Source organism: Dicentrarchus labrax, unplaced genomic scaffold (assembly GCF_905237075.1).
Source record: "Dicentrarchus labrax unplaced genomic scaffold, dlabrax2021, whole genome shotgun sequence".
In the NCBI taxonomy this organism is placed as follows: Eukaryota; Metazoa; Chordata; class Actinopteri; family Moronidae; genus Dicentrarchus; species Dicentrarchus labrax.
Window position 1 is genome coordinate 1,484,474 of NW_026136722.1, and position 10,913 is coordinate 1,495,386.

The window sequence follows — 10,913 nt, forward strand, 5'->3', positions numbered from 1 at the left end:
TTTCCCTGGTCAGTGTAAAGGAGTACTGTCCTAATATTAAATGATATAAGCCTAATGTTAACTTCAGACAAACTTTGGTATACATTTTTGAATGGAAGGAACCCTGGATGTCACTTACCGGTAAATTAGAAGTAAAAAGGCTGTTTCAGTGTTCATGTGATAAGCTTGATCCTTTAAAGTGTCAAAGTATTATGGCCCTTGTCAGTTGTATGTTGTTCAATTTGTGACTCATTATCATCGATGCATTAACATAATAAGCCTTATTAATATATATATATATATTATGTACTGTTGGATAGTTTGATCTGTAACTGCATCATAGTTTAAGAACTGTTCATATCTTTTTTATGTAAAATCCTAATTTGAAAAGTAAAGTAACATGAAACAGAAACACAATTATATTACAATTATATTGTAATTTTACAGAAGTAATATTTTCCTTGCCGCCGTTTCCAAGGTCTTGCTCATGGTGGTACTGTTGGGTCTCTGTAAATAATGTTATAAAGAGTTCGGTCTAGACCTGCTCTATTTGAAAAGTGTCCTGAGATAACTTCTCTTATGAATTGGCGCTATACAAATAAAATTGAATTGAAATAAATATACTTACTTTCCACTGCTGGATATATTATATTGAAGTATTATTACTGACACATTAATGTGTATGCAGCATTTTAAAGTTGTAAGTGCAGTTTATATACTGTACACACTGAACACAGAGTTAGGTCATACATGTAGGTATCGTTGTTTTAAATGCAACTTATCATAATACATTCACCTACTTTGCATAAGCAACAGCTGTTTGTAGCTCAGATGATCTTATGTTGAAATATGAAACTTTACTAGAGGCAGTGTGAACAGCAACCAACGCTGCCAGTTTTAATCGACAGTTTCAGTGCTTTCTTTCTCTTTTATCTTTCCCTTTTGGTAAATTACAAGGTGAACATTGAGCTTTGTGAGAGGTCAGTGCTGCTCTTCTGGACTGGAGTTCTTCTTAAATGTTGACACCACTTTATGAGCTCAATAATGTTTATCAGCACATAATGTATCCAAGTTGAAGTATACTAATATCTTCAGTACTATTTATGAATCAAAAGGCATCAAGAAGACTACTGTGCAGTCATAAACCACAAAACAATTATGTGTTTCTTTGTTTAACACAGTAGCATGAAGGAATTAACGGAATATAAATCAAGAAAATCTCATCACTCTATGTGTGTTAATGCTTTAATTTAAAAACTTTAATGCAAGGAGGACACATTCATTCCTACATTAACATGAACTGTATTAACATTTTGACTTTTAATCTAGCGCCATCATCAGGTCTGACTACAACATTAATCCATAAGAAGTCCTTATTGCTCAACATTTAATATCCCATCTCTTTTTACACAAAATGCTTAGAAAAATCTAAATGTCATTGGTAGTGTAAGTTTAACCATTCCATTAATATCAGACAAACAAAGACTCGACAAATGTTCTGGAGGAGGTTGAGTTTTATTTGGAAATCTGACAGGCATGGCTGAACAGTGAGCTCTCACCTTAAACAAAAAACAAACAAAAAAATCAAGACAGCAGCACTACAGGTAAACGATGCTAGTGTTTGAGAATGTAATATTAAACATAAATCGACTTGCACACATCCTGCACTCGTGTCATTCACACACGCGCTCACACACACACACACATACACACACGCTCGCACACTGTCAACTCCATGTCAACATGTGGACATCCTCCATTAATAATCACACTACATCCAGAGGAATTCCAAGCACTTAGAACAATTACCCACAGTGCAATTAATCTAACTATACACAGATAATTTATATATTTTGTGGTATATAGGGTATTCAATAAACATTATTCCATTTAGACAGTTTCATTAAGTCAAAATCTTCACAACTTTCCATAAATAGTGAAAAAAAATATGTCTTGTCAGTTCCTCACCACTGTGATTCAAAAATGGTCCCAGAAAAGAACATGAAAAAATAAAACACTAATGTGCACGATTTTTCAGCAGTCTCAAAACAGAAAATGATCAAAACCACCAACAAAAAACAAAAACCCAAGGAGGGGAATGGGCAGAGGGAGAAACGTTGATACTCACACACTCACAGCACAGACTGGTTACTACATTTACAGGGGGTGGAGGGACTCTGGATCACTGTACAGGTTAAGATCAGACAACAAATCAAGCAGACTGTCCACACATCATCCCACAACAACCAATACATCTTCATGCCCGTTCTGTACGCACAAGACCTGACACAACTGGATGGCTTTAAACAATATGGATAGATCACATCTATTGAGGACACAGCTGTCAAGTCGACCGCCAACATGTTTCTGTTGCCATCCCATCCTGTCAGACCCACGGGGTGTAATGGAAGTAGGTGAAAATCTCCTATTTGTTCTTGCTGCTTTGATGTGGAATGAATGAGATGGTGTTATGATGCAGACACTTATTTTGTAGATAGGATGAGGGCCACAATGAGCCCGTAAAGCCCCAGCACCTCGGCAAAGATCAAGATCAGGATCATGCCCACAAAAAGCCGGGGCTGCTGGGCGGTGCCCCTCACGCCGGCATCGCCCACTATGCCAATGGCGAACCCGGCCGCCAGACCGCTCAGGCCCACGCTCAGACCGGCACCGAGATGCAAGAAACTCCTGTTGAGGGGACACAAAGAAAAGAGTACCCACTTAGTCATATTTTGGTGATAATACAGTATGAATGGGAGGGTGAGTGTTTGATATCCAAAATAATTAGTATTATTTAAAGATGCATTTCACCTAAAAAGCTAAACACATCTATCTAATAATCAAAATGTCAGCGAGAACCCATATATCGCTACCAAGAGCAGCAGCAAGTGCAGCTTCCTGACAGAGAGATCCGAGGTGCGGCCGGTGAGGACATTAAAGGACATAATGAAGTCAAATGTTGCTGTAACAGTGAAATAAAAAATAAACTTTCCAATATCCTGTGTCTCTGTGTCAATTATCCCTTATTATATACTAAATATAGCAAAACAATAATTTTGAGTGTTTCAGTGTCTTTATATCAAAATCGCTGTATTTTCTCTGTACAAAAATGTTTTTCTTGAACTCTGGGACGTATTTTAATCAAAAGTTATTTGGGGCAATTGGCCCCAACCATCATGTAAAACCACACACTATTAGTTTGAAGGTTGTAGTGGCGAGTGTTAGTAAGACCATGGTCAGGGATTTTTATTTAACTCGCAAAAATCAGACAACTACATTTTTTAAAAATGTGGTTGAGGTGTAAGTTATTCATTTCTCCCTCATCCTTCCAGATGAAGGTGGTGTGGGTGTACGCTGAACTGTCCTGTACCGCTCCATATCGCTCTGTACTCACTAAGCCTGGAGTGATTTGATCAAATCCCTCTCGTATCTAAACTACTCTAAACCAAAAACAAAGACGCTCTAACTGCTGTCTCACTGCAACTTCACAACCACTGAAAACAAATTATGTTAAAGCTTTTAAATCTGCAGTGTTTTGACAGGTTAACTGTTTACTACCCAGCGAAGAGCCAGATATAGAAAATGTACCATGAAGTTGATCAAAACAGAGGTAAAGGACAGTGAATATTGGTCTTAAATTCATCAGTTGGCCGCTGTGTTTGTGAGTTGAAGACGTTGTGGGTTGTTTGCATGTATGTGCTTCAACTCATAAGTGTACAAACTACAGTATTTTGCAGATATGATATAATATGTTGCTCACTTTTGAGCAGAAAGAATATGTAAATGTAAAAAGTGTTTTAAATCAGCTATTGTATTGGAGGTTTGTCTTACTTGTAAAGAGTGACTCTCTCGGAGATGTTGTTTGCTATCAGCACAGCCACCACCAGCCCGTAGATGGCGATGATACCAGCCATGACCACGGGGATGATGGACTTCATGATTAGCTCTGGCCGCATCACGGACATGGCAGCGATGCCTGTGCCACTCTTCGCTGTCCCGTACGCCGCTCCTAATGCTGAGTGAGAGAGAAGAGAGTTCCAGTTATTTCTTCACTTACAAATGGTTCCTGACAAACAAACTCAATCCGGAAGAGATATGGATTAAGGTGGCGCTACGTAAGAATGATTCATCAGGTTGACCAATTTCAATTCTCTTCCCGAACAAGCTGGATCTGACTCACACATTGTCCTGACGTTCAGGTAACAGACAAAATGAAACAGTGAAACATGTTCGGCTGCCAGTCCTCTCCTGAGAACTGAGAAATTAAAGTGATACAAAAAAAAAAAAAAAAAAGAGGCTTACTTGCAAATCCCACTAGTGAATCTATTTTTAAGGTTTCCTAACAAACACTTTAAAAACGTGACACATGGTGGCACTCTGAGGCTTTGCTACACCATCTTACTCTGGTAACTTCAACACTTTATTATGACTATTTTCATGTCACAAATGGTGTCACTGCCAAGTTCCCATTTCTGCTCCGCTGTCACTTCATGTTTCATTCATGTTTTGTCTGCTTATCACACATTAGTATCTACACTGTTCAGAATACCAGTGAATGTGAAACAATCCGCAGTAATACAGTAGGCCTGCCTGCAATAATACCAACCTTTTACAAAAATCTCTTCTTGTGTTTGATTCCCTCTTCTTTTATCTGGTCTTATTTATGTTTGATTTGTCTTGCTGTCTGATGTTTATAATTATAATGATTTTGTTAATGCATTTGTTTTTTTGTATAAGCCCAAAGGCTTCCTTCCTCCCCTGAGCTCTATTATTGTATGTCTTTCATCTAGCTTTAGTTGTGCAAATAAGACTAGAAGACTGAAGAGAACCATGTGAATCTTACAATTTTCAGTTTTTACTGACATTGTGTCAGAGGCGTTGATTGATCTATATCAAGCAGCTAGTTGTATGGCGGCTAGTTAATGTAACACCTGTCTCACATCTGTCTTTCACCAAGCAACCTACATCATCCACTGGAGTGGTTCACCTACACACATCATTCAACACGATGGGGCAAACTGACCCGTACTAAAGTTCAATGAAACAGAAACAGACAATCCACAGTGATCGGCGCTACTCTTTGTTACAGCATCAATCTGCTTTGATGGCAACCAGCAGTGAGCAACTCTGACTGAATACAGGTTACCTGCTCACCACCAAGTCCAGCCGGAAGCAAATGAATAAATAAAATCGCACAACACCACTTGCTGTGGGTGTGTTGGCGCTTCCAAGGGCTATGTTCTCAGACTACAAGCAATTGTTTGTGTGCATTGTGTTAATAAGCAACCCAGCACTTTCTCCAACAATTCTAACACCTCTGTACAAAGCAGCACTTTTCTTTATATTCTGGGAGGGAAAGGCCACACAAAGGAGCAATCCCAGAAAATACAATTATGACTTTCTTATCCACTGATAGTTTCTGCAGCTCTTATTTGCATTAAAGTTAAACATAACTTTCTGAAACCTCCCATTTTCAGTGCATCATACATCATTTATCATTCTGCGCTGCATGCTTTCCCACGGTACCCTGAAAGGCAATACATTTGCATCGCATAGATAATGAATGTGGGTGGACATCACATTTCTGTCCAGTGAGTCTTCAGCCTTACACACGTGTCCGCTATTAGATGATTGATTGAGCTGAGAGGTTGTATTGATTAAAAGCAAAAACTATATTTTACACCCAAATTACACTGCTGGATCAAGGTGTCTCTGTATGCCTGTGGTGTAGGAAATGATTTATAACAAAGTCTGAACGATACATCCGCCAGATGAGCATGAGAAATTGCCGTAGAGAATGTTTGAAGTAATTTAGAAAGGGAATCACCATTAGCTTTAGTTTATAGAGAACTGGAGAGTTTATTTTTCAACTCTAACAATTACTCAATAACCAAATGTTAGCCATTTGTTATAAATACATATTGGCCAGTATATTGGTATCAGCCTCATAAATCCAGTATTGATCAAGCCTTAATTTCCAGTTCTGTATAGACTTCATGATCTGGGCCGGAGTTGAACAATAAACATGAGCTACGAACACCTCTAGCATACGTAGCAGTAAGACACTTCAACACAGAGCGTCAGGAAGTCTTTTGCCCTACATTAAAACAAAACTCTGATTTAATTACAGGTGCACTGATCCAGTTGGGTGTCAGCCAGGAGGTGACCCACCCACGATGTGACACATCGCATTAAATACAGTTTCCATGTCATTGTCATTAAACAATGTAGTGTTTCTGCTATCGGTCTCATTCTTTCAGGCACAACAGGCCACCGACTGTAGTTGTTAAATGCCACAACAATCCCTGGCCTAATGTTACCCTACATATAAATGATTCCAACTTCCATACAGTGGTGTGGCATACAGATATTACATTTAGGGGGGAAAAAAAGAGCACACGGGTATTGGATTGGTACGGCAGATGCCCTGGATTTAGGTATTGTAATTATATCAGGGGATAAACAGTTTGTGTGTCAACAGATTTACCATCTTAAACATGACATTTATGAGCCCTCACCCAGCGAACAAACTCCCCAAAGTGTCATTATCGAATCATCAATAGTTTCCACATTATGGAGATTATTGTCTGTAGCAATAGGAATCACCTGATTGCCTTAACTTCCCCAAAAACCATTAAATGAGCACGATGTATATTCTGCATTGGGGGTCTAATGTTATTTCCTCTTTGACAGACTGGGTGGACCCCGCCTCCAGCCTCCAGTGCATGCTGAACAGTGACAGGCGGTAGTACATGAATGAATGGGTGGATTCACCCTTTAATTCCCCACACTGATGTTTAGGCCTTAACGCTGGCCCTCCTGCAATACAGCTCATAACAACCAATGGGAGGCACGCTCTGGATGCAATCTCAGCAATAATCGTATTTATCTTATAACAAATGAAGATCTGGACCTCGCTGTAGTGAAAAAAGACTTCATTTTGACAGATTAAGGGATGGTCTGATGGCAGCAGCTGCCACCTCAGTGAGGGTCTGCGTCACCAGCCAGCATCTACCAGGAAACAGCATTACAGCTATGATATAATAGGACGTAACGTGGCTCATACAGGGGAGAGCCAGCTATAACGTTAGCAGTGTGAGGAGCTAGTGGTCAGCAGCTCGATGTCGGTGCAAACACCTCCCTCCCTCCCTCCCTCCCCCCCCCACCGCCTCGCATCCCTGGCAGGTGTGTGTGAGCCGTGACCGACTCAGCTCACAACCAACACCGTTTCTCTTCAGACAGACAGACGCCACTAATATCTCCACAGGAAATCAACATTTGGGCTGAGCGGCTCGGTCATTAGCGCTGTAATAACGATGAAATGTCAGATGAAGGAGCTGGTGTAGTTACCGCTGAAGACCATGGCCGCAGAGGCTCCCATCACAGCGAAGAAAGGCGAGTACTCGGGGCTCTCCTCAGAAGACATTCTCGCACTTTTCTCGGGGCGATACAGCTACAAGACAGACTATCTTCTTTTTTTATAGCTTTTCCCCTTTCCCACCGTCAGCTGTGGACAGGTTAAAACACTGAGAGGGGGCGACAACGTAGCTGCCAGCGAGAGCACCGGTGTAGAAGAGGAAAATGGCGAAACGGAAAAAGTCACATGATCAACCATCTCGGAAGGAACCATCTGTGTGGACATAGGGGTGCGCGGCACAAACAGGCTTTAAATACCTAACCCTCGCCGTTTATTGCACCGTATTCTATCTTAGAGAAATTATCTTCATGTGGTGGTTATTTTCAAAGTGATTGAATGTAACAACAGTTTGTAAAAGCACAATATATGATATGAGTAGTTTGTACAGTGTGTGTATTGTGGTATGTTCTGCTGCAAGTGCATTGACTGCAGTTGAAACGCTAGTAGTCACTACACGCTGGCGTATTAATTATTAGGTATCAAATAGATGGTAAAATCAACCTTAAACACTTGTGTTTGCTCTATAATTAAAAATATACAACAACAAATAGGCAGAGTAAGCTAAAGGCTTAAAGAAAGCTCAGTAACACAATGTCCATATCCAGCATACACCATCCTAGCTGTACAGCAGTATGTATGTGTTGTATGTTATGGGTTTATTTTTTATTATCATGGAGTAACCTGGCAGGGATCGCTTAATTTAAATCAACATTAGAGCTCCTCTAGGAGTCAAACAAACTAAGATTGTCCTGATTAAGTAAGGATGGAGACACATCCTAGAGCTGACTTTGTCAAGGTGACACTGTGAAATGGTTGTTTCTAATGTCAGCTTAAAGGACATTTCATTTTCATGCTTCTTTGGGGCAGATTTTGACTATATATTACACACACATATACACTTTCATATTATATTTGACCTCTTTTTTTAAAACAACAACCACCCCAACAATATAGTTTCTTAAAATTGATATTTGAAAGTTTGTTGTAATCTGTGTCTTTAATAATCCATCTCCTTGAAGCTGATCGTCTCCAGTTTGCATTTTAAAAATACCTCATATAGATTTGTTGGTCAAAGATTTTCTAAACAGTCAGTATAATTGAACTGAAAGATTAGAGCAATAAAAGGCTTTAAATTTAAAGTGGCAACACTTATCCTCCAGAATATTACACCAGAAATGTGTCACTTTTAGATTTGATCTTCACCACAGCACAACCCTGCTGCCAGCTTGCACACTGAGGAAGGGCATCTGCCCCAAATGTCTGCTCATAAATAAACAATTTAATTGGAGTTCTGTCCCGCTCGTCATTTCTGATCTTCACAGCAGCCACAAGTCTTGTTGAAGTGTCCTGGAGCAAGGCACTAAATCCTAAAGTGTTATAAATTAATGTAAAAAACATACATCCATCGTAAAAGAAATTACAAACACAAGAGTTTTGATAAATTCATTGTGGAAATTTTAATTTGACAATAAGCCTTACATACATTTTCTTCTGAGACTGAATTATAAGAATAAGAAGAAAGAATACATAGACTGTACTCCAAATATAAACATATGCACATCATTGCAATATTTAAAGTAATTTCCGCCTGGGATTATTGAAGTATGTCTGATTCTAATTCTGATACTCTGCAAACTTTAGAAGCTTTATTTACATTAATTTGTTTTGTAGGTTTGAGTATTCTGCAGTCTTGATTTCACAATGTTAATTTTGAATTAGTTCTCAGCTACAGCAGATGTATTCACTGACTTTGATAGTATTGACCACAATACTAATTACACTCAGCATCAGTTTAAATAGAAGTAAATTTGCTTTACAGGGAAAAGTTTCAATGCCACTCCCAACTCTATGAGCTATGAGGGACTTTATGAATTCTCTAAGATGAAGTCTTAACAACTCCTTCATTTCATTTCTTATATTATTTCCAGTTGATGTTCTGGTCTATACCACAAACCCCAAACAAGCACTCTCATTTCCTCCCAGCTTAGGAAAGATTCCTACACTACGTGGTGGGATGTGTGCAGCAAACCTACTGTACGCTTCAGCATATTATGGAAGATTATTTAAATTAAAATAAATATTTCTCTGCGCTACTTGTAAAATGTTTCTCACTGCTTATCATTCAGTAATGCCTTTAACTTGTTCATGTCATGAGAATGTACTCGCAGTAACCTTTTACAATACAGATTTTGTGAAAGTGAAAGCAGATAAAATACTGCACACACATGACTGTCAGCAGCCTCTCCACAAGTTCTGGTCAGAGCTCATTCATGTGACCTCTTCCTACTCCTACTAAGTATTATAATCACTTCTTTACAGTAAGAGGACAATATGTATTCACTTTATTTTGCTTTGCTGTTTGTGTTTTTGAAAGTAATATATAAAAATAATTTCAATATTGCAGCAAACTGTATAATATGTGTTGTTTTTGTCTAAAGATTTTTTTTGTTATAAAAGTACATTAGTGTACAGTAGAGTGGATTTCTTATCAGGCTGACTGGGTTTGAGAAAACATTAACATATTAACCAAAAGAAGCCACAGCTAAGCGGCTAGCTTGTCAGAATTTAATAATAATAATATAGCAATATTAAAATCCTATAAACCATAAATCAATCAAACCCATCAGATACACACATCCTGCTGCTACACAATAAACATTAAAAAGTCCATGCTGGAGGTTTTTAACTTTCTTTCACTCACTCATTTTGTCTTCTACTGTATATATATTCCATTTTCATTTGTTTGCAGTGGCATAATCAGAATCAGAATCAGAAATACTTTACTAACCCCAGGGGGAAATTCCTTTCGTTACCTACTCCAGAACATGTATCAAGAATATATATAAATATATATATTAAGGTTAAAATGTGCAAAAAGTGCAAAAATGATTGTCTGTGTTTGAGGTTAGATTACAGAGGGGGTGTGTCTGACTCTAATATCTAGCATGTTGATATACCGTACATACCTAGGCAGTAATTATTATATTGGGGAAGACAGTTTTAAATGTATATGAGATAAGATAAACCTTTATTAATGCCCAATATACCTCTAGAAGTACTCACATCACCATCTGCTTGCAAATCTACTGACAGGGTTGTTCTATCACTTTTAAAAATGTAATCAGAAACAATTACCATTTACACAACTGTAGTCTGTAACCTAATCGCAGTAATACTATATTAAAGTAACTAAGTTAAAATTACTAGTTAAGTTACTTTTGCATTATCTCAACCCCATATATGCAGACAAAGACAAGAGAAAAGCAATATCAATATGATGACTTTATATATTCTATAAGACAACAGAACAATGTAACCTTAGAAAAAAAAACAACCAAGATCTTTACTCATTTTTTAAAGAAAAACTTGGTTTTGTCTTGAGGCTACGCAGGCAGTAGTCTACCCGGAGGTGAGAACTTGCACTGTAATATTGTTCCTCTTTCTGCTTTAAAGACAAAAGAATGGTGAAATTTCCACCAAATAAAAGCACTTTTTCCCCCCCACCTCATCATAATGA

At 38.3% G+C, this 10,913-nt stretch overlaps 1 protein-coding gene across 1 annotated transcript; it reads right to left on the bottom strand.

Annotated features, from left to right (window-relative positions):
- Nucleotides 1–1,475: 1,475 nt before the first annotated feature.
- atp6v0ca (ATPase H+ transporting V0 subunit ca) lies at nucleotides 1,476–7,561 on the bottom strand. Its single transcript, XM_051388285.1, has 3 exons — nucleotides 7,330–7,561; nucleotides 3,811–3,994; nucleotides 1,476–2,667 (listed from the first exon to the last, which is right to left on the bottom strand). The coding sequence occupies exons 1-3, from the start codon at nucleotides 7,403–7,405 to the stop codon at nucleotides 2,463–2,465; spliced, it is 465 nt and encodes a 154-aa protein (XP_051244245.1). The 5' UTR covers nucleotides 7,406–7,561; the 3' UTR covers nucleotides 1,476–2,462.
- Between the last annotated feature and the right edge of the window lie 3,352 nt (nucleotides 7,562–10,913).

Excerpts from the sequence above, each read along its gene's own strand:
- atp6v0ca (XM_051388285.1), bottom strand. The coding sequence starts at position 7,405 with ATGTCTTCTGAGGAGAGCCCCGAGTACTCGCCTTTCTTCGCTGTGATG. Across the intron at positions 3,995-7,329 it reads TGCGGCCATGGTCTTCAGCG|CATTAGGAGCGGCGTACGGG; the intron begins GTAACTACACCA and ends TCTCTCACTCAG. Across the intron at positions 2,668-3,810 it reads GAGAGAGTCACTCTTTACAA|GAGTTTCTTGCATCTCGGTG; the intron begins GTAAGACAAACC and ends TCCCCTCAACAG.